The sequence below is a fragment of the Nannobrachium achirus genome (assembly GCF_963921795.1).
Source record: "Nannobrachium achirus genome assembly, chromosome: 11".
Classification (NCBI taxonomy): domain Eukaryota; kingdom Metazoa; phylum Chordata; class Actinopteri; order Myctophiformes; family Myctophidae; genus Nannobrachium; species Nannobrachium achirus.
This window is the reverse complement of record NC_137820.1, coordinates 52650644-52677402: the sequence shown is the minus strand read 5'-3', so window position 1 is coordinate 52677402 and position 26759 is coordinate 52650644. Positions and strand designations below refer to the sequence as shown.

Below are 26759 nucleotides of genomic sequence, written 5' to 3'. Positions count from 1 at the left end.
TCCCGATTCTGAGGAATACATTCAAAACAAATGGGTACAAGGGATACAGGATAGGTGGGGCACGGGACATCTGTGCACCTTGATGTAAAATTGGCCATTTTGTCCAATGTAAAGTATAAATGATGTGAACATGCACGGTACATCATTATCAGACTTTAGTTTATCCTTCAACTTTCTGTTTATGCCCCACAATGACTGGATAAAATGAGACAAGTTTTGTAGCAATTGTAGAAAGATCGATTGAATTAGATCTTAATTGTCGAATGTTTAAGCATGTTCTAATCATGTATACTTTAATGTACTTGGGGCCATTTTTCAAATATTTTGAACAAATAGCCAATTTTACATTGAGTAGCCCAGAAGTCCCTAGTGCCATCCCGCTCACAACTTGTCACATTTGTCATGGGGTGCCTAGTATAGGCCCCTTGGGGACAAAGTATAATAGGGTTTAATGGTTAAGAGACAAATCAGTTCAAACCTCATTTCAACTTCCGGAAATTCTGAAAAAACAAACAACCAGCCAAATAAATAAAAAGTTATTCCTTCCATTTGAATTCTGTTCTTTTTCCCAAACCAATTTAAAGATGCATTTTTAAAAGGTAAATTACATCATCCAAAGCAAATGTACAAGCACAATAGAGTTCAATTGGTCCAGAAAAGGCAAATTTCATAGCAGACTTGCCAAAAAAAAAAGAGAGAAAATCTACACCTGATGGTTCTACAACCCAGCTCATTCTCTGTTGATGATGAATATGATTGACATGATTGTCTTTAAAAATATAGTATAAAGCTATATTTTACAGTATGTCAAATCATCCTAAAGTAGCTTTACTGCAACAAAGAACCTTGTCCTGAAGGTCTAAGACTCTTAAAAGTATGTTCTATAATTCACATAATTCTTTTTCAAAAAGTAGACATGTCAGTTTCTCAGCCAGCAAACTGGAATGTTTCAATAACAATTCACACAGCTAAATGAATGGACAAGACAAGAAGTCAGTGGGCATATAGTCGTTTCAACCTCTATGCTGATGTGGAACTTTTCATATTATTATCATTGTACTGTATGTGTGTGGCTAGCAGACCTAAAAAATATATTTGTGAAATATCACCCTGGACGTTTAAGACATTGAATGTCAGAGGTTTTTGTTACAACAAACTATAACTGTGATTTTTATTTTATTTTTCCATTTTTACAAAAATCCTAATATCCAACAATTACTTTAACAGTTTTGTCTATGAATAAATAACGTGAAATTATACAATTATCCCCCCCCCCCCTTCTCAACTATATCATCTTTCACTGAAGATTAACTTTGGATCTAGCTTGAAGAACAACGACAGGAATATTTACAGTGTTGAGATACCAGCATCTGTGTATCTTTTGGACCCATATATGTTTTTCTTTTCGCTCTGAAGCCTGATTTATCCTACTTTGTATGATGGTGGCGTACACAGCAAATCTATAAGCTCACAAAGCTTCACAGATGTGTTTCTTTGTAAGCTTATAGATACATTTTCAGTCTCAGTCTGTGACGCTGTTGTCAGAGCACAAAGTCCTGTAGGCATACTCTGCGCAACCATTTCTCAGTACTATCAGTACTGTAGAGAATTCTACAGGCTAGAAATGAGTACCAAATAGAACCTGCATGGAAATAGCCCAGTTGCAATAAAAGCTGTTCTTTCACAATATACAGTGTGCTTATCATCCAAGACATCTTGTCTCACTATTTGTCTAAACAAATGTCACAAATTTGTAAACAGCTCTTGTTCCTTATCTTCCTAATTAAAAAAGCCAATGCATCAATTTATGTTGTTAATATGCACCATTAAGAAAAGTCAGATCCTTTCAATTTGCCTCAGATTAACAGCATTTCATGACACAAACAAATTAAAGCCAGGTAGTAGGGGTACGGGGGTGGTTGGGTGGCTGCACAGATAACAGTATGACCAGTAAAACCCAAGTGGGTTGTCCAAAACGTTTGCTGTTCTCAAGTCCAGAACAAGTCAAACTTTCAAGTGCTTTCTTGATGGCCAACTTGGTATAGTTCATGCTGGCTTAGATATAGAGTTAGTGTCGCTGTGAGCTGAGACTTTAGTACCCAGTGGCGAGGGGGGTATGTTCGATTTGAACATGCCCTGTTCAAAGGGAGGTCTCCAGGCTGTGCAGCGGGCTGCCAGGTGCTTTCAGACTAGCAGCATTGGCAGCGATCAGACCAGGCTTTGTGCCATCCCTGTGGAGAGGAATAATCCGATCCACAGCATTATTGTTCTGATTGGGCGATGATGGGAGCCCTGGGAGAGCAGAGACCGGGGGTATATAGGAGTTCCGGTTGGTCGGGGCATCGTCCTCGCCCTCCACCTCGTCAATGAGGGGGATGTGCGGCTGGGAGTCCTCGATGCGGAACTCTGGGTGGTTCATGAAGTTGTGGATGGAGCTGCGTTGCTCCGGGGTTTCCAGGCCGTCCATGGATTCTCGGAAGGCATTGACCACGCGGATCTGAGGAGAAGAGCGAACGCACACACAAAAATCACAATAGTAATTATTGGGACATCCAAAAAGCATATACATAATATACTATTGTATAGTTAGTTAGTGGGTCACGGTAAATTCCTGTACACCGTGACCAGCCTAGGGAGCAATCTTGATGACAGCGCAAAAACAGTGCGACAAGTCGTTACAATAGAGTAAATCAAGGTTCTTCAATGCTTTTTGAAGCGGTGAAAACCGCTTCCAATGAGTGGCTTTGTGTGTCCCACGCCCATATATGGTCATTTCAGTCCAGAATGAACAGGTTTTTTCAAAAACAAAATGTATGTCACCTCATGTCCATATATGGTCACTCCAGTCCAGAATGAATAGGTTTTTTCTGTCCCGTACGTCCAGAATTCAGAATATATAAAGAATGTAGAATTCAGAATATATAAAGAATGAATAGATCACAGAGTCCATAACTGTATAGATGTATAGATCACAGAGCTCATAACTCTAGAACACATAGAATAAAAGTTCACCGCTTCACTTCGAACCGAGGTTTGATTTTTTTTTTCATCCAACAATTTTGGGGACCCCCTGCAGTATCCCTGCGAGCCCCCTAGAGGTTGTGGACCCCCTGTTGAAGATCCCTTAAGTAAATCCTTTGCCTGAAACTAGTGTCCAACATCCACTGTCGATAGTGTGTAAATAGGTAGGTATGCTTTGAAGCGCATACTGTAGTACCACAAACTGACTTGAAATCGCAGCACACAGTGAGGTATGGAGACCATCTATCTCCTTTGACCAAATGGAAATAACAATCTTTATACATTTCTCAACCTATATACTGTACATATGTGCAAAACCGCCTCAATGGAAGAGTTGAATTGAGAGACAAGGGGTTCCCACACTTTTTTTCCAGGTTTAAAAGTGGTTAAACTGGCCCAATATTGAATTTAATTTGAAATTACATTTTTCATATATACCTCCCTAACCCCCAGGGGTCCCAGACCCCCCGTGGAAGACCTCAGGTATTTGCTACAACTCCTTTTTGTTTTCAGAGCCCAGCTACAACAACTTTTATGCTTCAATTATGATCTAATTTAACATTGTTCTGGAGCAGGATCAGAACGGATTCGAACATCCAAAATGGCGGCATTGCAGGTGTCTGTGCAAATGGGAACAAAGATTTTTGGATTCCCCATTATCTGAAGATTCCAAAAATGTATAGTTTTACAAAAATACATAATGAACCTGACTATATGTCATTTTTGTTGAACAATGCTTGTGGAAGGGTCATACGATGTACCCCAGAACAAGTTGCCTTGATGACTGATTCCATACCTGAGTCTGGATCCTGTTGAGGCCTCGGCACCACAGCACCTGTCCTCTTCTCATCTCCATCTCACCGTGGTCGATCTCATCTTTGTCCTCCATCTCCTCCAGCTCCTCCTCTGGGATCTCCTCCTGTTGGGTTCCATGGCCTGCTGTCTTCAGGAACTTCAGACTGCTGGTGGGGATGGTGGAGACCAGCTGGGAACACGGAGAGATTTAGAGATGTGTTCATGTGATAAATAATACATCTTTCATAAAAGAGAATGGTTTATTTTATTTTTGAGAATGGTTTATTTTATTTTTTATACTGTAGAACAGTAGTTCTCAACCTGTGGGCCATGAGGATATTGCAAATGGAGCTGGGGCCCCAAATAATTGGCAGAAAACTACAATTTCAATGGTAATATAAGATTAATTCATTGACAATCGACTGACTGATCATAAAAATCTATTTTATCTCCTCTCTCTGCAATTAAGGCTTTTTACAAGAGTGCCTTGGGATAACTTTATCCGCACAGCGCTTCTTTCCTTTGTCAATACTATCTGACACAGGATTATAAAAAGATATAAGTGAGTGCCTCACCTGTCCCCACAGAAGAGAACCAACCCCCAAGAACACACACCAAGTCCACTGTTCAATGGAAAGACGGACACAGCTGAAGGGTTTACCGCCAAACTGCACGATAACAATCTAGAACACAAGAAACCAAGTAAAAGAGAGAAATGATTGTGAATAGGATTTCATACAAAACATTATGAGCCTAGTCTAGCACAATGTTTATTCCATTCTGTTATTGTCCATAAAAGTACATAACAATAAAAATACATTATTATTAATTAACAATTGTTGTATCATGCAATTAAATAATACTTCACCTGTATAATAAATGTTCCAAAGACGATGGAGCAGAAGATGGGGTTGTTGAAGATGCCGTCAAAGACGTTCCTCTCGCCGTGGATCTTGCGGGCATTGATCTCATTGAAGATCTGCATCAAGACGAAGGTGTTGAAGACTATGGTATAGTGTTCGGAGGGCGGGGAGTGGAGCGGCGCGTTCCTGCCACTGTCAATGTCAAAGATCCTCTCACCTGTGAAGGAGACGAAAGATTAATTACACTTCATGTTGGGAAGAAACAGGGAAGAGTTCCCACAACATTTCCATTGGGACCCAAAAAACAATACAAAAAAAGAACAGAATGAGAGATGGCTATTACAGCACCATGGACAGCGGCACAGTGTGCTCAGCTTAACTGACACACTGCTTCACTGACGGTTAGGAGAATACCACTCATTTTACGTGCACATCCCGCATCAAAAACTCATTCAAGTCGCCCAGGGACTCATTCATGTCATGGTCCTGGGGTCCCGGGGATGCGCCTCCATTGGAGTCCATGTTAAAATAATTTACCGGGTCGCGGTAAAAGAAAAACATTTTAAAATTCCACAGACACCACCATTGTTCATGGGTGAAAGCATCCTACTTTACCCTTCGTTAACACAAATAAAATCCACGTAGAAAGTCTTAAACAGGCGATAGAAACGTCAATGTTTTGATTCCACCGACGTCCAACGCCATTTTGCGCACCCGAATTCATTAGGGGCACATGTTTTAGTAGTTTTAGTAGTTCTAAGTTCAAACATTAGCCAAATTGTAAAATAAATAGGCAAACATTTAGAAAATAGCCGATCTACAAGCTCACAGCGCTCGAAAACATTGTATTGAGGACTCATAAAACTTTTCTGGGTCCCATTTTGAATGACCACCTGTGGGTCCCGGGACCCATTACATTGAAAACCTAGTAACATCACTGCAACATTCAACTATGTCTACCTTAGAGCTGTTGTATGTTGTATGGAAATAAGAAAAAGCCCCCCCCCCTTGTGCGAACATAGAAACTGGAGAATCGACTGTTGGGTTAATGTGATCAGTGACACATGGAAGGTGTAAACTTTGGCATTCCCCTCTAGGCTGCCTTATTCACCTGAATGGGGAATCTCACTTCATGCTGAAACATTTGCCAAAAATGGCAGATTGTGACATGTGAGCTTGTTCTACCCCCTAGTGGCGGAAAAAAGGACTTCTGGGAACTCAGATTAAGGCTATTCTTGGTGAAGAGTGAGCCGGCATATCTAGTACAGTTGCAATCAGCTTAGGTTTCACTAAGAATAGAGGATTTAAGTTAATAAGCATTTATTTGTTCTGTCGGGAATTTGTTCATATCAAGCTAAACGAAAGCAGGACCACACATACAGGTATTTAAAAGATGCTTGCTCCCGCAACATTTGTTCTGGGTCCCACAGGATCCCAGTCCCAAATACAGGGCTCTAGTTTGCACTTTCAAGAGCCATACTGTAAGTATTTCTAGACAATGTCTGGAAAGGTAACAGCAGCAACAAACCAGCAAAGAGCAGAGTGAAGATGACGGTGAGTTGGTAGACGGCGTGTCCCAGGATGTTCTTCATCATGGTACGGGAGATGAGGGGCTTCTTACGCCCGTAAGGCTTCCTCAGGAGGAGGGACTCAGTGGGGGGCTCGGTGGCCAGGGCCAGGGAGGCCAAGGTGTCCATAATGAGGTTGACCCACAGCATCTGAACGGCTTTCAGTGGGGAGTCCTACAAAGGGCATTTTCTATCAGATATTTGCAGTTTACGACAAGAAATTTGACACCGGTTTCTAAACCAAGGGTCTCAACAGGGGGTCCGGGACCCCTAGGGGGTCCTCAGAGTTACTACAGGGGGGCCTCCAAATCTTTGATATACCAACCACTTGAACCCTAGTGTCCATATTCGGAGAACTTTAGCCAAAAATAGCTGATCTACAAGCTCACAACAATGCTTGTAGATCGGCAATTTTCGACTACAAGGTTTGGTGTAGAGGAGGAAAAGAGCAGACTAAGTACAGAGTGAGAGGTCAAGTTTATTATTGACGTTTCAAGCGGTTAAATATCTGAAAACACAAATTGACATGAATCCAAAATACACTGATGATTTTGCTGTCAAACAATGAAACTATGGGATCTCTGAACAGGTAGTGAAGCAGGGGTCTCTGCTTCATCTATTTCTCAACAAAGGGGTCCTTGGCCTGAAAACGTTGAAGACCCCTGTTCTAAACCATCTGACCAGGTTATGAACCATCTGTGTCTCACCTGAGTGATACAGGCTCCAGTGAAGGCTACAATGACAGCCACCACATTGACGGTCAGCTGAAACTGGAGGAACTTGGAGATGCTGTCATAGACGTTGCGTCCCCACATCACGGCCTTGACGATGCTGCTGAAGTTGTCATCAGTCAAGATGATGTCAGACGCCTCCTTGGCCACATCCGTGCCTGCAATGCCCTGTGGGTGGACAGCGTCAGGTCAGGTTAGATGATATTTGTCCTCCTGCCATGGCGTATCCGTGCACGAATGACAAGGCACCACCTCGACACTCGCCGTAGGATTTTTGATTATCAGTGTCAGATATATTTAGATGGCGTACCCTTCCACCCTGTATACCAACTAGACAGACATGAATATGAATCATGTTAACGATTCCTGTTATTGTAAAGAATATGAATTAACCCATTAAGATTCTACAAATGCCTTCTTTTCAAATCTTTTTTATTAAAGGTACAATGTCACAATGAGGCAGGTACACACATAGTGATGGCACCCCAAATCACATTCCAATCACAATAATCATTGGTACAAAATAACACAAGATCTGAGGCGATCACGGTACGTACACATTCAGTTGTAAGGAAGAGAAACCCTGCCCTTAAGAGATAATAAAAGAAAACATTTTTTCCCATATACCCAATTTAGTGTCAAGCCAATTCCCCCATCCCCATACTCTACGTTAGACCTATCCCTGCTAATCCCCACAGTAGTCATTGGGAGGGTAAAGACAACAACGGGTCTCCTCCGATACCCGATCCGTCATGCCACCATCTTCTTTTCACCTGACATTAAGGAGCTTCACCAGGGGGGCGTAACGCATGTGGAGGTACACGCTATCCTCCCCGGTTCCACACCTCTCTGAACAGGCGCCCTGACCACTGTGGGAACCGTTAATGCAGAGACAAATTCTGTTCCTCCTCCCCAATCGACTTCCCTCCCACGAACACAGCCAATTGTGCTCGTTGGAGCGCCCGGCCAAGCCGAATGCACCATGAAGGTAGTGCTCCATGGTGGTGGACAGGAAGTTTAACCTGCCCACCCAGACGCCCCAATACTGGACTGCCACCGGGTCCCAAAAGGCAGCCCCCAGACATCAGAAATTAAAAAAGAAAAAAAAAAAAAAAACATAATAGGTTATATAATCCCAGAGGGAAGGTGCTATGTGGCGACATATTTATCTAAAAGGTAAAAAAAGAAAAAAAAAACTAATGTCCATGAGTCAGTTGTAAAATAAAGTAAGGCCTGCCAGTCGAGAGAGGCTGCTGTTACAAACCAAAAAGAAAAAGTAACAAAAATAGTAGTGATACCACCTCCCAGCCGGCAGAGGCAGCGTAGAACCATTAATTGTCGAGCGTGGTTCAGAGTTCAGAGTTCACAGTTTGGTCCATCCTGTCAGAGGCACACAATGGCGGCCACCGACCAAAAACAAACAACCAACTCAGGCTATCAGCATATTAGAGCCACATCGTAAGAAGATGAAGTATAAAAACAACGAAAACATGTCGAGAAGTCTCGACTACAATCATGTCATCATGAAGTGCAAAGCATTCGATCGCTCTCTAACACTTAACTAAACCGCCGTAACGTAATCGTCATGTACGGAGAGAAAGAAACAGCGCATATTAGCATACCACAGGCGCAATAGAATTCGCCGTAAACAAAATACCTAATTGAGTAAACAAGTGGTTCGCATTAACCGTTGGAACGGACATGTCTACATACGCCGTTTGATCATATAATATCAGTCAAAAAAGGGTTGCGTATTTACGTCAGAAAAGGAAATAGGAAAATTAAAGAGAAAAAAAAAACCTGTTAGCATGTACTAGCTAGTTAGCCAACCCCACACACTATCGAACATTCCACAAGCTACTGTAAAACAATATAAATAAATGAGAAAAAGTGACATAGCAAATAACACAAGTCAAACCCATCTAAACATTTACTTTACACTGTAGTATCAATTGTGGAGTACGAGAGATCGACCATATGTGTGTAGAAACTAGACCAGGTCACCTGGTCGTGCCAGACCCGCAATGAAAACTAGTATGGCACTGAACTAACACATGAACACACAGGATTTTATAGTCTCAGCAACAAAGCGTAGTGAGCTTGTAGATCGGCTGTTTTCACTAGTATGGCACTGAACTAACACATGAACACACAGGATTGTATAGGCTGAGCAGCTGGAAATGTTTGTGAGCTTGTAGATGGGCTGAGGAATTTATAGTGTCAGCAGCTCGTCAGCCAACTCAACTCAGCTGGTCCTGTACAGGTGACGGCACTCAAGGCAATCAGCCCAGCAAGGGAAGGGAGGGGCAGATGAGCAGGCACACTGAGGAAAAGAGGGACAGGCACACTGAGGAAAAGTGGGACCGACAGACCGACAGACCGACCGACAGACCGACAAAGCCTTATGTAGGCCGACCCCCTGGGTCTGGCAAAAATAGAAAAGTAGAAAAATAAAATTACTGGAGCATATATAGCATGTTAGCATGTGTTAGCTGGCCAGGCTAGCCAGACCAATATACTTCTACATCCCTCCTCCGGTTACACCCCGCCATTCCGAAACACCGCTATTCCGAACGTTGACTTCTAACCCTAACCCTACCCCTAACCCTAACCCTTACCCTAACCCTAACCCTAACTAACCCTAACCCTACCCCTAACCCTACCCCTACCCCTAACCCTAACCCTAAACCTAACCCTAACCCTGCTTCGGAATAGCGGTGTTTCGGAATGGCGGACTGTTGCCCCCTTCTCAAACCGATGCGGTCGAAGATGAAGGCGATGTCCCCTTGTTCTGCCCCTGGTTCTTCTTCAAAAAGTCTGCGGCTTCTTTTGGAGAGGAAAGATGTTTCCTCCCCTCCGCGGTGGTTATGAAGAGTCGAGATGGATGTAGGAGCTTCGGTTTTAAGCCGCGTTTGTACAGGGCGGACATCACGTCTCGATAGGCCGAACGCTGTTCGATGATTTCTTGTGGCAGGTCCTCGAAGATCTGAACAGGGGTCCCCTTGTAATTTAGGGTTCCCCTTCTCTTCCTGGCGTCTCGAATTATGGCGTCCTTGATGCGGTGACGGTGGACACGAGCTATTACAGCCCGAGGTCTGGCACCAGGCCCAGGCCTGGGAGCCAAGGCCCGATGCACTATGTCAAGCTCGGGCGCTTCTGGTAGCAGATCTTTGCCCATAATTTCGACAAGTAGGTTAGAAAAAAAAGTATTAGGCTGATCTTTTTCGATTAGTTCGGGTAATCCGATTATACGGACGTTATTTCTACGCCCCTGGGACTCAATAGCGACAGCCTTGGCCTTGATTCTAACGTAATTATCCTCCAAAGTATCACATCTAGCGTCCAGCTCGGCGAGCTTGTCGGAATAACGCGACGCGTTCTCCTCCAGTGTCGTCAGACGATGTCCCTGGTCAGAGAGCTGGATTTGCACGTTGTCTATTTTCGCCTCAAGTGAAGCGATGGTTGCATTAGTTGTCTTGAATTCGGAGGTTATGGATGCATTTAAGTCGTCAAACCGTGTAAGAACAATGGCCAAGTCCGCAGTTGTTAATGGCGCCGGCGGGTCGTCCTTCATGGCCTGGCGTGTCTGCGGCTTTGCAGAGACCGCTGGTTTCTGCGAGTTAGACATTCTACCAACTTCTTTTTCAGTTCAAATCAATGAAAAGTTGTAGAGGATGCTATTACTGCACTTTTAGTGGAGTTTAAAAGCAAGTGAGGCTTTGAAAAATAACTTTTTAATGAAAGTGGGAGCAGCAGCTCCTCAAACGCACTACTGTCCCATTCGTGACCCGGAAGCACTCCCCTACAAATGCCTTCTAAATCATTTGTTCTCACACTTTCAACATGTTTCAAAAATAGCAGATGTACAAGCTCTCAGCACAGCACAAAGAGACACGCTCTGAGCTTGTATATGTGCTATTGTGTTTTAAAGGGTTAAATGACCTATGGGGAAACTCATGGTCAAAATGTAATAATAAGGAACTATTTGTTGTGGCTTAATCCATGTTGTGGCAGGCAGTGTCTGTCTTTCTGGTGGGCGCGCAGACAAGCTCATAACATGTCACGTTGCAACAGGCTCTAGTGTGGGCTTTAGGCTTTAGGTTTAGGCTATAAGCAGCAATGCATTGCATTATAATACCTACCATGGCAAAACCAACATCTGCTTTCTTCAAGGCAGGGCCATCATTTGTTCCGTCTCCTGTTACGGCCACCACCTGTCGCTGTTCCAACACTGTGCTATCAATAATACCTGTGGACACAGTCAACACGGATGCATTTAGATTGATCACATTTACCAATGAATTCCAAAGGAAGATTGATATGGAACAGCCAAAAACCCATACCTTTCACTAGAGTATGCTTATCTGTAGGAGAGGATCTTGCAAGCACACGCAGTTTTGGCCAAATCTTGTCAATGCGCTCTTGTTCAATCTGGGTGAAAAAACAATACATTCTTGTGCTTTAATAGTGTTAAAGAAATATTTATAAATCAGCTGTGTTAGCGCATACAGTACAATGTTTCCATCTCAATTCAGAACAAATCCTACCTCCCCAAGCTCATTATGTATCCTTTTGTTAAACTCCTTGCCCTCCATACAGAGGAAGTCGTCCCCAGGCTGCAGGATGCCACATTTAAGAGCGATGGCACGGGCTGTGTTTATGTTATCTCCGGTGACCATGCGCACCGTGATGCCAGCACGCTGGCACTTTCGAATTGCATCTGGCACCTAAGATGGAAAAAAACAATAACCAAAGACTAATCAATCAATCAATCAGTCATCAAATTTGATTTATATAGCATATTTTGTACATTAGAATCCAAGAATTATGTGCAGAGACGAAAAATTGGTCATGATAAAATAAAATAAGCCTTTTTAACTCATTGACCCGACCGCCATGGGACGAGTTTGACTAGCCTCGCGTAGCCAGACGAATCTGCCATGATGAAAATAAAAATAAGCAAGCCATAAGGAATGTGTATGGGAGAGGGGCGCAAGCTCAATGTGGAAGCCTATATCTTTGGCGTGTCACTTGGTGCCGCACTGTGAGCTTGTAGATCTGCTATTTTTGAAAAGTCATGAAAATGTGTGCAAATCTTTGAATATATGTTTTTTTAAGCGAACTTTGTAACTCAAATTTTGCTTCTGGGGGGTCCCTGGAACTTAATATTTTGAGATGGGGGTCCGTGGCCAAATACATATCATTTTGGTGGTCCTTCACATGAAAAAGCCACCACTGACTACAGTGGTCTACAAGGTCGCAGCAAGGCACTTGGTGCCGCGCTGTGAGCTTGTATATCTGCTATTTTTCAATAGTTAAAGCACAAAATAATGCGAAATAATGCGTTCCCAGTCTAAATGGGCTAAACCCCCTCCCCCCATGAAGAACATTCATGGGGGGCCCGCAGTGAATTCTTGTACCCAGGGCCCAGAATTTGGTGCGACACCCCCGTATATACCGGTATATTATATATGTAAGTAGCAGTATATCACACTTCAAAATGTGAAACATTGCAGAGTGTGAAACAACAATGTGTTGTGTTCAGCCTTGTGTGTCATACCTCAGGCCTGACAGGGTCCTCAATGCCCACCACACAGATGCAGGTGAGGGCCGTGAGGATGTCCGTTTCGTTGTCCCAGTCGGGTTCTCCATCAGCCAGGGGGAAGTCACGATAGGCCAGGCAGATTGTCCTCAGGCCCTCCGAGGCCATGGGCTCGATGACCTTCGTCACCACTTCTTCTTTGTCACGAGGCTTGAAAACCTTGGTTTCGCCACTGGCTGTGAGGATCCTACAGCATCTGGGAGGACAAAAGGACAAAAGAAAGCTTTGCATCAGCCGATGACGTTGTAATACAACAAGACAAAGAGTCTAAAGGCCCTGCAAGCTTGTGTCCGTGCTGCTCCTTCCTTACACTCAAATGGAAATTGGACAAAGGTTGCGCTACAGGAAAAGTCATGGGTGATGTACTAGCAAGGTTCATCCTGGAACCAGCCTATGATATATCTCATGTGAAAGTGGCAATTTTGGCCAAATGGTGATGATAGAGCTCTGTTGGAACGCTGTGCCCAAAGAGCCACCAGCATCATAAGGGAACCTCAACCGCCTGTTTGTTCTACTACCCTCTGGGAATATGGAAAAGGAGTATTAAGGCCAAAATGAGCAGGGTTCTGAACAGCTTCTTCCAGATGCAGTGAGGACTGTAAATGAGCTGCGCCCCTTGCCAATGCCTAATAGCTGACTTTACTTTCATTATTATACTCAAGTCAAAAAAAACAAAAAAAAAACACACCTTATGTCCCTATGCCCCACATGTGTGCGGGCAAGGGGGGGAGTTACTGTCGCAAAGAAAAAAACATCACTTCATAGTTTAGATTACGGCAATTAAACAGACTTTTGTTAGTTTTGCTGATATTTCACATTTCACAGACATTTTAAACTAAAGCACCTCAAAGTACAAATCCAATAAGCCCACACCATTAATACAGTATCTCCACCCACCAGGTAGAGAAATATTTTTTTATCTTAGGTCATGTTTTCACAAATCGTTTCCGTAAAATGAATCAACTTTAATTGTAACTACTGTTTCAAAGATGCTAAACCGAGAGCCACAACCATTTCCAGGAAATTAGAGGGGAAGGCATGCAAAACTCCCTCAGAAGCTCCCTCAACAGAAAGGAAAGTAAAGAAGTAAACCAATACTTAGGACACCTACTTCTTGAGCAGGATCTCGGAGGCTCCCTTGCTGAACATACGGTAGCTGCCATCAGCGTTCTTCAGAACGGTGCTCATTGACTTGCGGACAGAGTTGAACGTATAAACCTTGAAGAGTTTCTCTTCAGGGATGTCGTTGCGTATTTTCTGGTAGTCGCGGCGCAGGTCCAGGGAGAAGCCCAGCAAGGCACATTCTGTCTTGTTGCCCACCTGACGTGGGAGACCACCCTCTTTCTCTGGAGGCTGAAACCAGGAACCAGGGATTATTCATTAACCCAGGGGTCTTCAACAGGGGGTCCAGGACCTCTAGGGGGTTCTCAGGGTTACTACAAGATTCAAGATTTTTCAGTTGAAAAGTAAAATATGAATCATCTATTACTTCCTAATGCTGTGTTCACACCAAAGCCAAGCTAAAAAGATAAATAAAATAACGTTTGAAAAGAACGTTCAAACAAGCTGCTATATAACTGTACTGAGCGTTTGGTCGGTACGCTGCCTGTGCTCTCTAGGGAGACCGTCAGAGGAGTCAGTGTGTGTGTGTGTGTGTGTGTGTGTGTGTGTGTGTGTGTGTGTGTGTGTGTACACACGATAGTCGAGCCACTGTTTCCACCGTGATCCACTGTCCACAATGTGCTTTGCAATCCTTTTATTTTAGTCCTGCGTGCTGTGCTCGGTGAGCCAGGCTTTTATTTTCATTGATCAGAGTGATCGCAGATCACACCTCATAAAGATTATTACATAATTAATTTATAAAAGTATGTCGTTGGTTGCCCAGTGATTATAAACAGCGTCTCTCTCACACGCACGCGCGCTGAATTTAAAGCTAGTCCTAATAGCTCATGCCAATGAAGTAACTAATGCTTCCTCAATGGAAAAGCACTTGTAAAACTCACCATGATCTTAGTGGTGTAGGCGCAATTGACCCCAATACCCAAGATGAGCACATCAAGGATCTTGTCCGGAATGAGGTCAGCTTCCGGAACCTTCCTGTAGTGTCGGTCTCCGAGGTAGGCCTGCACCACTGTCATGCGGTTCATGGTGAGCGTGCCGGTCTTGTCGGAGCAGATGGCCGTGGCGTTGCCCATGGTCTCACAGGCGTCTAGGTGACGCACCAGGTTGTTGTCTTTCATCATTTTCTGAGGGAGATCAGGAGAACAAAATGTGTGTTCCACTGATTCCTTGTTTAATTTATACACAAAAGCACAACTTTATTCTAGGGGTCTTCAACAGGGGGTCCGGGACCCCTAGGGGGTCCTTAGAGTTACTACAGGGGGGCCGCAAAATCCTTGTGTGATAGGACAATTCTTTTAAATTAACAACTTGAACCCTCACATCCCTATTCCGAGGAGAACTTTAGCCAAAAAATAGCAGATCTACAGGCGTTGAGAGCTTGTAGATCGGCTATTTACGGCAAATAGGTTTGGTGTAGAGGTAAAAAAGAGCAGACCAAGTACCTAGTGAAAGGTCAAGTTTTCAAAAATATCAACGATTTAAAGGGTTAAAATTCTGAAAATACACATTAACATGAATCCAACATAGACTGATGACAGTGCCGTCAAACAAGTCTATGAATCTATCTATGAAATCGATGAAAATCTGCATCACACATTTATACAATATGTAGTGGGGATCCTTGCTTCATCTCTTGGCCTGAAAACGTTGAAGAGACCTGTCTTATTCCATAAATACAGTCAACTTCATACAGTCGAAGATATAAGTAAAAAATATTATATAAAAGCAAGATCTACTGACTTCCACTGAATCGACGAGAAGACTGCAGATGGGACCTTTTTGCCTTGATATAACTCAAGCAGCTCTGCTTCTCAGGCTGGCACAATCTGCATTCCTTCAGTCGGATTAACAGACCCTAACCTTACGTTTACAAAAACAACAACACATTGTTCAATTGTACCTTAACTGAATAGGCCAGTGAGATGGTGACAGCAAGGGGAAGGCCCTCGGGTACAGCCACTACCAGCACTGTTACACCTATGATGAAGAACTTGACCATGAACTGGATGTAGACAGGCACACATTCCGGGGCCCAAGGCAGACCCTGAACCCAGAACGTGTCCAACAGGAACAGAGAGATGAGGATAATGACAGTCAACCCCGACATGAACAGACCTGGAGGAAAGAGAGAGAGAAAGAGAGAGAGAGAGAGAGAGAGAGAGACATCCTGAGCATTGTGAGAGTAACTGTGCTTGAGCTTAAGCAGCAAGTTCACCACAATTAGCTTCAATCAAGTAAACAATAGTAAGAACTGAAGATCGATGGTTAGACAATACTGACATTGTAACAAAGAAACTAATTCTAACAAAAGGAAGTGGTGGTCTACTAAGCCTCTCCTGTGTTCAGCAGTGTTGGGCACTAACTAGTTCATTGTTAGATTAGTATGTGAACGGTCACAGCTTATCCGTATGTATCTCTGTCTATACCGCCTGTCACTGTAGTTATATGGGTTTGTCGCTCTGACATCATGTTCTGATGTCACTGTGATGTCAGAGGAACCACTCTTAACAGAATGGGTTTGCCGCTCTGACATCACGCTCTGGCTTCACTCTGATGTCATACTAACACAATCTATTTTAAGCCCATATATGGAGTTCCCTGATGTCATCAATATTAAGCCCGACTTCATACGGGAATGCCCATATATGGAGGCCACATCGGCCACATACCACACTAACAGAATCCATATATGGCCAAGACAGATGGCCAAGACAGCCCATATCTGTGTGGCTGGTTCTACAGACAGGGATCTCCATGTATGGGCATACAAGGGTATAATGTCAGATGTCATAGGACTTTCAATAACTGAGTAAGCATGTTTGGGCTCTCACAGCATATCTCCATATACAGTACATGCCATGGATCTCCATATATGGGTACCAGGGGCCTCCATATATGGGTAACTGGTCTGATATACTGGCCAGATGGCCATGTCACCCTGAGGCGTCTTACTAGTATATTACTCTTGATTCCAAAGTAATAAGTAGTATAATATTATTACTTTTTAAAGGAGTAATATGTAATAAGTAACATAATACTCTCCAGAGTAATATTGCCCCACACTTCAGTACACTTCTCCTGTTTCAACCTTAAGTGTAGACTTCATCACCAATTTTATTTTTATTTTATTTTTTAGCTTTTTTGCTTGAGTCAAAGGTTCACAGTATCCTTTATTATAGGCTGAGCGAAGTTTAGGAAAACCAAGCATCTATACTATAGGGTTTAGTCTACAGTAAATACCTACTATAGGGTTCAGTGTACAGTAAATACCTACAATAGGGTTCAGTGTACAGTAAATACCTGCTTTGCCAATCTGCACGGCTAATTTGGTCAACTTTCCTTGGAGGACTGATTTCTCCTTCTTTGGTAGGTTGGTTTTCTTCTTCTCTTCTTCCCCGTCTTCATTGAGGGGCTGCATTTCTACAGGGGCTCCATACTTGTTTTTTCCTACAAAGGGACAACATTTAGAAGGATGTACTGTAGCTCATCACATTGATACCGACATTCCTGATTAGGTACCTGTTTGACTGGATTACATGAATTGAACATCACAACATTGTGCCTCCACGGTGTTTTGAACGGATGGACTCCAACAGCTTTTCTGGAGTTTTATGTTTAAATCCATCTTCAACAAATGTACTATGAACACCCAGCTTATCATGGGCTTTTAAGTATTATGTGTGATTTATCTAATATAAAACAATGCCCTGTTAGAGAAATCATAAAGCAACTGGTTGTCCTTGCTATGAACAGGTGTGCTGTCCGTCTTATCACATTGTCTGTCACCAGTCGAGTCACATATCTTGTTTCTGTCTTTGACAGGAGGTTCACTCAGGTGCCATCTTGCAAACGCCATCATGTAGTAAATGTTGACTAATACAATACAAGAATCTTTGAATGGGGATACATTTCTCGCATGTGGCTGAAGGTGAGAAAGTAAAAATGTATAAAAACATTTACATAGTGGATGTAGTCTGGCTAATAACGTAGGCTACACATCTCAGCTTTCTATCGACACATTTCTATGTGCCTTCTAGGCAGGTTGTGAGCTACAACCATTCTCAGGCTAGATTCTTTGAAGCAAGGGAAGAGATTAATAGGTGCATTTTTCATACAGCAGATATTATAGTCTGTCTCGCTTTCCTCGTTCACACTATAATTCCATGTGACGTAATAGTTAAGTCCGTGGCAGAGACACCTGAGAGATGAGTCTGCTTGGCTGGCTGGCACACAGCATTCTATTCCTAAATCCTATTCAATCCATGACATTTTATTCTATTCAATTCAATTCAGTTCAGCTTTGTACAAGGCTGTTACTGTCACTTTTGAAGTAGTGTAAAAGCCCCACTAGTGGCCACTAGAGGTTGTGGTGCCACTCCCTCTCAGGTAGTACGTCGTTTTCTAGTGTTGGACAGATAAGTTGGAGTAGTGGTATCAAACAAATCTCACCCAATGTGAAGTGAGCGGTGCTATTTATGAGTTCATTTCATCAAGCGTCCCACAAAGCTTGGCCAATGTGACCCTGGGCAAACGGGACAAACGGACAAATGTAGGAGCAGTTAGCTCCTACAAAGAAGGAAAAAAGGAGCGAACCAAGTACAGTATATACCACCAGAACAATCTAATTTGAATTGAGGACAAACTGTATACTCTGTCTGTATGGTCCATCTATCAAAGCATGGCGGTTGGATGGTGGCGTCATGTAAATATGTTGATTGACACAGCTCAGTGGGCTTGTGGTTAGAGTGTCCGCTCTGAGATTGGGAGATTGGCGTTCCCTGGCCGGGTTATAACAAAGACAACTAGAAAAATATTGTTCCTTCGAAACAATTGTGGGCTCGCTTCAAGCCAGAAAACAATGGCTATAAAAGCACAAAATGTCAAGATCGCAGGCAGTGCTCTCTTTGACGTTACTGACGTCAAAGATTGGTCCATTTTGTTCCAAAAATGTGTTGTGCAAAAGTTGACCCGCTGGTGGCGCTATAACAGGCCAATGTGAGAAGGTTAGTATCTGTTCCTTGACCTATTGGGAATGTGCTTGCAAGATTTCACGCACATCCCAGGCTGTGTTCATGATTTGAGGTGTTTTTGGCTTTGGCCACTTTATCGCTGCTTGCAGCTATATTTATTATTATTATTTTATATATTTTTTGTGTGCACTTCATAGGCATGTTAGATAAAGGTCCTTAGATTGCGTGTAGAATGTTTCATGCAAATTGCAAAAAAAATCCTAGAATAAAAACGGGTTTAAGCGTTTTACAAACTGCTCAAAATTATATAGCGCCCCCCTTTGGCCATTTGGGGTAAGATTGGTTTCAGTGATATTTGAACTAACCCTCTACACTATTTTGTCATGAAAATGTGACTTTGCATGTATGTTTTAGAGGCAGAAGAATAATTTGCATAAAAATGCAATATTGTTTGAATTATTTAAAAAAGCATGTTTCAATGTTAAAGAAATCCGATCTGACAGATCTTTAGATATCGGTCCAAAGTTCACGTAAAAAAAGTTTTGTGCACGTGACGCAAAAATTCCAGAATAAAAGCGGGTTTACGCGTTTTACAAACTGCTCAAAATGGCGGAAAATTGAAGGGCGGAGCTTACTTAACAACGACACAGATGTCTTCCGCTTGAGTCAAAGCACGCGTGTAACAAGTTGCATGTCTTCAAACGAAACGAGTCATGACTTATGCCCGTTTGAAGTTTGAATTTTCAGACACTTCGTATAGCGCCCCCCTTTGGCCGATGGGAATAAAATTGGTTTCAGTGATACTTTGACTAACCCTCCACATCTTTGCCAAATGCCATGAACGTGTAACTTTGCATGTATGATTTAGAGGCCGAATAATAATTTGCATAAAACCGCAATATATATTGAATTATTAAAAAATCATTATTTAACGTACAAACTTCTCACCACATAGCCTGTGTAGATATAGGTTCAAAGTTCATGTGAAAAAAGTTTTGTGCACTTGACGCGAAAATCCCAGGAGGAGATAGATTTTTACTGTTTTTCATATAATTCCGAATTGTGGGAGACCTAAAGGTCAGAGGTCAAAAGTTAGAGGGTAAGAGTTGTTCGGCATGAGGAGACGCATAAGTGTATACAGGTTTCATGGCTGTATGTATAACACAGCATGAGCTATACCTGTTCAAAGATCGCACTTTCGAAGGCTTCCTACAGCGCCACCATTTGGCCGATTGCTATAATAAATAATAGCACACTTCGCCACTGTAAACTGAACACATTGATGTTTTTATTTTCATTTTCTCACTAAGTATGTAGGAGTAGAAAGGAACCGAAAATCCCGTCTACTTACTAGATAAATAAATAATGACAATATCTAAAGTGTGCTCGCCAGGTACTGGCGAGCCCACAATAAAATGGTACCCAATACCTCCCTGCTTAGCACTCAGCATCAATATTGGAAACAGGAGATAGAGAGACCCATGGGCCACATGGCTGGGGAACCATTGTTTCTCAGGGTTACTTCCTTACTTACTTACATACAGACACAGATAGGAGGCGCTATTCTGTGTGATCCTTAGCAGCAATGGCACTGATTGCTGTTTGGCTCATTGGTCTATAATCCTAGTCTGGGGATTACAGCTCTTTCTTGGCTGTCATTCTCTACAAGACATCAGACCAAAACATACCCATGGAAACGCACGCACGCATGCACACACACACACACACACACACACACACACACACACACACACACACACACACACACACACACACACACACACACACACACACACACACACACACACACACACACACACTGACTTACTCTCACAAGAGAATTCACTGAAAATGGTCGAATGGGAGAGACCTAACAGGATAATGGAAAATTGGACTTTGTGAGTGTGACGTTTTGCATGTGCGTGTGCACGTGTGTGTGTGTGTGTGTGTGTGTGTGTGTGTGTGTGTGTGTGTGTGTGTGTGTGTGTGTGTGTGTGTGTGTGTGTGTGTGTGCGAGCGTGTTAGTGTTTCTAAACACAGTAAACGAGGCTGTTAGCGGGAAGAACGGCAGGCAGGGGGAAAAAAAGCAGCTGCCAAGCTTAAGGTCTATAATCTCCTTGGTCCTAATCACCATGAACGGAGTCAAGAGCACCTGCTGCCAGGCCCACAGGGACAGTCAGGCACATGACCATATGGCACTGAGGAGACATGCAAGGGTGTACCTGTCTGCCTGCCTGTCCACACTACCTTCCTACCAAGCGTAACTGCAAACAAATACAGGCAATTTGATTTGTTTGATCTTGCCTTTTTGGTGCAAGTGAAATGTTAATGGGCTGAGACTCAGAAGTTGCCCTGAAATAAGTAAACATATCTCTGCCTGCTCATAATTTATTATTATTAAGGTCCCAAAAATAGAAACAAACTTTCATTGGTTGTTAAACAACTTAATCTCTAAGGTTTACGCCAGGGTTAAATTGGTTAAGATACTTCACAAGATGATTCACAAGATATTCCAGACTGACACCAAACATATGGTTTCCTGTCAAGTGTTTGTACAGTACACCTTTGCCTTTTTGCAAACTATAAAGCAATCAATCAATCAATCAATCAATCAATCAATCAATCAGAACATTAGGTTTAAATGAATCCCATTCAAAGAGTCTTGTTTTTTAATCATTATGGCAAGATTTCCAAGATGGTACCTGAGTGAACCTCCTCTAAAACATAGACACATGCTATGTGCTGACAACCAGTTGCTTTATGATTTTTCTAATATCTATTTGTTTTATAATAGATACAAGATTAATTAAAAGATAACCTTACATTATAACTTAATGTACAGAAAAATGCTTACCTTTCTTGCCTTTCTCATCCTTTTTATCTGTAGATAAAAGAGGAAAAGCCATTTAGAAGGTCTTCCAATATATATACAGTATAAAAATTCAACAAAACATACCATAAAAACGATATTCACAGTCACAGTTAAAACTGGCAAAGCTAAAAACTGGAAGTTTTCTTTTCACCCACAATACTAGGCGTATGCAATATATGACCTACAACTGTCACTTCAAGATTCAAGAGACTTTTGTTGTGGTATTTGTTATTTATTACTTTCATTTATTATTTAATTATTCATTAAAAACCGATTTGATAGATTTGCAGCTACAAAACCACCTGTCACTGCCAATTGACTTTTAATGGAGGACAAAATGGAACATGTACCAGCCATATTTCTTGTAAAGTGACTCTCAACAGTGCCACACAGTTATGAATCATCTCTGTCAGGCAGAATCCGTATAATCTCCATAGTTCAATGTTGTTTGTTTTTTCCCCATAAATAAATATCCTACTTTGAAGTTCGTCGTACAACAGTGTTGTTCAAAAGTAGGAGAAATAGCCAATCTACACACAAGCTCACGACTCATGGCTCATGTATGCTATTTTTGCTTTTGAAAGTGGTTAAGTCTGAGTGTTTTATAAACTAGAGGTTCGGGCGTACGTCGCACCTCCGATCCGGTCAGAGTACCCGTTGTACCCGGCTGTCTGTGTCCCTTCATTGATGCATGGGGTTTGTTTATGGCTATGTCTGAGTCAGAGTGACTGTTCGGTCCTCCCTTTAGCCAATTTTAACATAGGATATTAAACCAATTTTAAAGCTATACTATGTAACTTTTTTAATAAAACAAATCTTAAAATTGTCCTAATTATTAAATCGCTAAAGTTTTAGAACACCCACTCTGTTCATCTCAGCTCCCAAAGCCTTTTCTTTATATGTGTTCTACTGAGCCCTGGTGGCCATGACCGGGGCTGTTTTTCCCGGCAGATCATACACTGCCGAGCTCTTCAGGAACTACACTGCAGTGTTTACACTGGGCTAGGAGTTTAGCATGTAGCTCCCCAACCGAGGCTCGTAGACGGACACGAAAGACCTCTATGGATAGGTCTCGGCGAGGCGAGGCGGACGCGGTGGTCTGAAGGCCCGGTCCGCAGCGAAAAACGGCCGAAAAAAGCAGACGTGACCGCGGTTTGCTATAACGCTACTGACCACTAGTTGAGCAACTTACACAGTATAGCTTTAAGTTTTTAAAATGTAAGTGTTAACATGAGCTTCTAACTAAATAATAAGAAGTTAAGGTCCCGGTCCCGTGAAATTCTCACGGGCGTGCTCGTTCATGCACACGCTCGCGGGCGGCAAGAGCTGAATGGTGTTCATCTTTGTAATAATCGCCTGCCGTTTACAGCGCGATCCCCACTGATCCAAGCGAGAAAGCCGGCGTCAACTGCGCCCTGTCTGTAAGGCACTTAACACTTTTGGACGTTGTGACCCGACAGCGAGGAAATTATACTGAGGCCGTGAGCTTGATTCATACTCCATTGCATGACAGTTCCACTTACTGGACAGAACAGATCTACAGACTAATAACGCATCACATCTACGTGTTAATAGCTTGAATATCATTTCTTGTTAGCAAGCAAATTTTACAATTTTAATTAAGCATCCGGGGTCTGGGTAGCTCAGTCGGTAGAGCTCTCGCCTTAAGACCACAAGGTCATGGGTAGTCCCAGGCACTCCCAACTCAGCGTAATATAGCACGGTTTGGGTGCGGCAAGTCGTGCGGCAAGTACTGGGACCACAGCAAAGGGTCTAGCAAAAGGGTCTAGCAAAGGGTCTAGTCACTCTAGTGCATTGTAACAGGGACAGACTCCAGCCTGTTACCGGCTGATACTGACAATAAGCCACTCCCGACCTATTGTTATTAAGCTTGTGGCACCTACTTTTCTTGTCTTTCTTTTCTTTCTTTTTCCTTTCCTTCTCCTTCTTCTTTTCTTCCTTCTCCTTTTTCTTCCTCTCCTTCTCAGACTCATCACCATCATCGTCGCTCTCATTGGCACCAAGAAGGGCGAAAATTATTCCTGTTTGAGAGTTGACGCCCACTGCCGTCACCAGTATTTTACCAGAGCCTTCCATGACATGGGTGCCTGGTGAGAGAAAGGTGGAGAGTGTGAGTGAGTGAGTGAGTGAGTGAGTGAGTGAGTGAGTGAGTGAGTGTGAGAGAGAGAGAGAGAGAGAGAGAGAGAGAGAGAGAGAGAGAGAGAGACCCAGAGAGAGAGAGAGAGAGAGATGAATGAATGACTGACTGAATGTGAGTGTGATTTATACATTAAAACAGAAAAGGGAGAAGGAGGGAGATAATGGGTACTGTGTGTGAGTAAGTGTTCAAGCGAGCAGGTGAGCAAGCTAGCTAGCGAGCTTCAGTCAGTGAATGAGTGAATGAGTGAGAGTGAATGAATGAGTGAGTGAGAGAGAGGGTGAGTGTGTGAAGGAGTGAGTGTGAGTGAGGGAGGGAGGCCCTGAATGAGTGCGGGGAGAGAAAGAGTTAGTTAATGCATGAGTGAGGGGGCAAATGAGAATGCTAATGAACTTCATAGCTTTACTATAGCACCTAGCAACATAATAAAGTACAATCTTAGCATCAATTAACAAACACAAATTTAAATGAACACGGATAAAAGGCCTTGATATAAAAGTAGGTTTTCAGAAGTGATTTTAAAAATGACACTGACTTTGCTAGCCTTTAGCTCTGGAGTGCCTCAATTAGGGCGCTCCAGAGCCTAGGTGCCCTTGACATAAAAGCCTGATCCAGCTGATGAGGTGAGTTTTTGGAACCATCAAAAAAGGCTTATCTGATCTATGGCTGCACACAGGCTTATACAGGACCACTCGGAGCATGGCCTTGCAAGGCTTTAAAAGTCATCAGTAAATCATGGCAACCAGTGAAGAGAAGCTACTGTAATAACTAGCGGCAGAATTCTGCACCAGTTAAAGATGGCAGATAGCCTTTTTATTGGGCCCAGAATGCAGGGAGTTGTAGTAGTCTAAGAATGACAAAATGAAAGCATGAATTAGTCTGCAATTGATAAGGACTCTCAGCAGGAAGAAACATGTACACATCGCAAATTCAAAGGACAAGTCAAAGTAGAATAAATCACACCCAGATTAAAGCCACATTCATTCATTCATGTATTCATTCATCTATTCAATCAATCAGTCAGTCAGTCAGTCAGTCAGTCAGTCAGTCAGTCAGTCAGTCAGTCAGTCAGTCGATCATTCTTCCTCATCAATCTTCCTTTCTTTCTAAGATATTTTATTGAATCATCAGAGATGAACAACAAGTTGGAACGCAATCTTAACATTGTTTTACAAGCTTCCGATGTGTAACTTAAAGGGTGGAATTTGGGGGGCCACATACAAGGATCACAGATCCTCTTTAGCTGGAGGAAGTTCTGGGACATCCAGCACTTAACGTCAGAAAGACATGTGAGGATCCAGGACATATTATCTGCATCACTGGGTTTTTGTGGGACGTATTAACTGTGTGTTATCGGCTTAACAATGAAAATGGATGTTGTGGTTGTGAATAATATGACCCAGGGGAAGCATGTACACACACCACCTGCAGGACAGTCACTGATGCCAACCCATTTTTCCAGGCATTTGATTAAAATAGAATGATCAACAATATCAAATGCTGAGCTAGGAGGATTAAAATTGAGCAGTCCCCAGAATCAGCAGCAAGTCATTAATCACTGGTGACCTTTAATAAAGTTGTGCTATGGTAAGTACGGAAGCCAGACTGAAAATAATCAGAAACACTGTTACAATTCACAAACGAGATCAACTGGGAAGTCAAAAACTGATAAGAGAACCAGAAGACTGTCACCTGCCAACATATCGTCACTGTCGGGCAGAAACCTTGTATCTCCAAGTTTCAAGTTTGTACGTTTTTTCACCAAGTAAAGCCCTGCTTCATCATTCAAGGCTTGAGGGGGTTTATGGGAAGATCAAGCTTAAAGTTTGCAGAGAGGATAAAGCTGGCTACGCAAGCAGTACGCCAATGGGACAACGCAAAGAACGGAGGGTACTTCTAATCCCAGGGCAACAACTAGTAGATTCCCAAACGCCGCACAAAACACAACACAAAACTATGGACATGACCGTCGTATGTACGGTGCGAGGTGTTGTGTGCTTGTAGATCGTCTGTTTTCACTAGTTTAGATCATTTTTGAAACGATAAATACAAAAGGAACGGTTTTGGACATACAAGGTTTCCACCCGACAATGGCAATATCACAAAATAGTCAAGGGGCCAAAACTGAAAAGTGCTTCAGAAATGACTTTTGCGGCTATGTTTGGGTAGAAGCCGACAACCTTTTTTTTGTGTTAGAAGGTACCCATAGAAGAAGTTTTAAGGTGGTTGGCATTTTGAATTTATTTTCTGGTGACTTTTATAAGCCCTTCAATAGTTGAATGCCCATTTCATGCTATAGTCAAATAATCCAATTAAACATCATATGCATTTGATTAATTATTCACTTTTAAATATATTTATTTCTATGTTATATTAAAGGAAATAGATAAAAGAACAATATGGAAAGTTATTTTGAATGTTATTGCAATAGATTTGTAAATATTATGGTAAAAGGCAACTTCTTTGATGGTGTTTTTGTCCATTTTGAGTATACAAGAAATTACTCCATTCAAAACACACATCAGACCAAAATGGATAACATAGCAGGTCACAGAATAACAGCAAGACTAAGAATAAGAACATTTACGTTTGTATGCACGTTTGTATGCACACATTTAGTGTGCATACAAACTGCCAATGAGATAGTAGCTGTACTTGGTACTTCATCCTCACCAAAGTTGTGGAGAAGTTGAGGGCTGGAACTATTTCCAGGCTCTCTTTTTTCCTATACTGAACTGACAGTGAGATCATTAAATGCTAACAGACCATTTAGTATCTCACTTGACATTTTGATATCTTTAACTTTTTCATGTATCCACATTTCTTGTCTCAGTTGGTATGCAAACATAAGAATTAACACCAGCACATCTGTGTCTCTGCAGAGAATGATGCGCCTCTGATAGCCTTGGTTGTTGCATCAGCTGAATGTAGAAGTACAGTATGCGAGTAACAGCTTCTTTATACTTAATATGAAGCCTGCAGTTGAGGAACATCAATCACAGCGGTATTAGTGGAGAGATTGAGGATCCTGAAAAGGTGTCATCTGTAACAAATGAC

The 26759-nt window shown here is 42.4% G+C and overlaps 1 protein-coding gene across 1 annotated transcript in view; it reads right to left on the bottom strand.

The window, feature by feature from the left end:
- Positions 1 to 2062: 2062 nt before the first annotated feature.
- LOC308294441 (plasma membrane calcium-transporting ATPase 1-like) overlaps positions 2063 to 26759 on the bottom strand; it is a gene marked incomplete at its 5' end in the record, with an annotated part of 39572 nt that continues 14875 nt past the window's right edge. Inside the window, 16 exons of the mRNA XM_080737174.1 lie at positions 2063 to 2497; positions 3818 to 4006; positions 4392 to 4499; positions 4685 to 4896; positions 6208 to 6421; positions 6955 to 7146; positions 11121 to 11227; positions 11322 to 11409; positions 11526 to 11705; positions 12539 to 12776; positions 13692 to 13933; positions 14584 to 14826; positions 15603 to 15817; positions 17003 to 17149; positions 21527 to 21553; positions 23449 to 23652. Of these exons, the coding sequence (XP_080593300.1) occupies positions 2141 to 2497; positions 3818 to 4006; positions 4392 to 4499; positions 4685 to 4896; positions 6208 to 6421; positions 6955 to 7146; positions 11121 to 11227; positions 11322 to 11409; positions 11526 to 11705; positions 12539 to 12776; positions 13692 to 13933; positions 14584 to 14826; positions 15603 to 15817; positions 17003 to 17149; positions 21527 to 21553; positions 23449 to 23652 (2963 nt within the window). The 3' untranslated portion in view covers positions 2063 to 2140. The remainder of the gene's footprint in view (positions 2498 to 3817; positions 4007 to 4391; positions 4500 to 4684; positions 4897 to 6207; positions 6422 to 6954; positions 7147 to 11120; positions 11228 to 11321; positions 11410 to 11525; positions 11706 to 12538; positions 12777 to 13691; positions 13934 to 14583; positions 14827 to 15602; positions 15818 to 17002; positions 17150 to 21526; positions 21554 to 23448; positions 23653 to 26759) is intronic.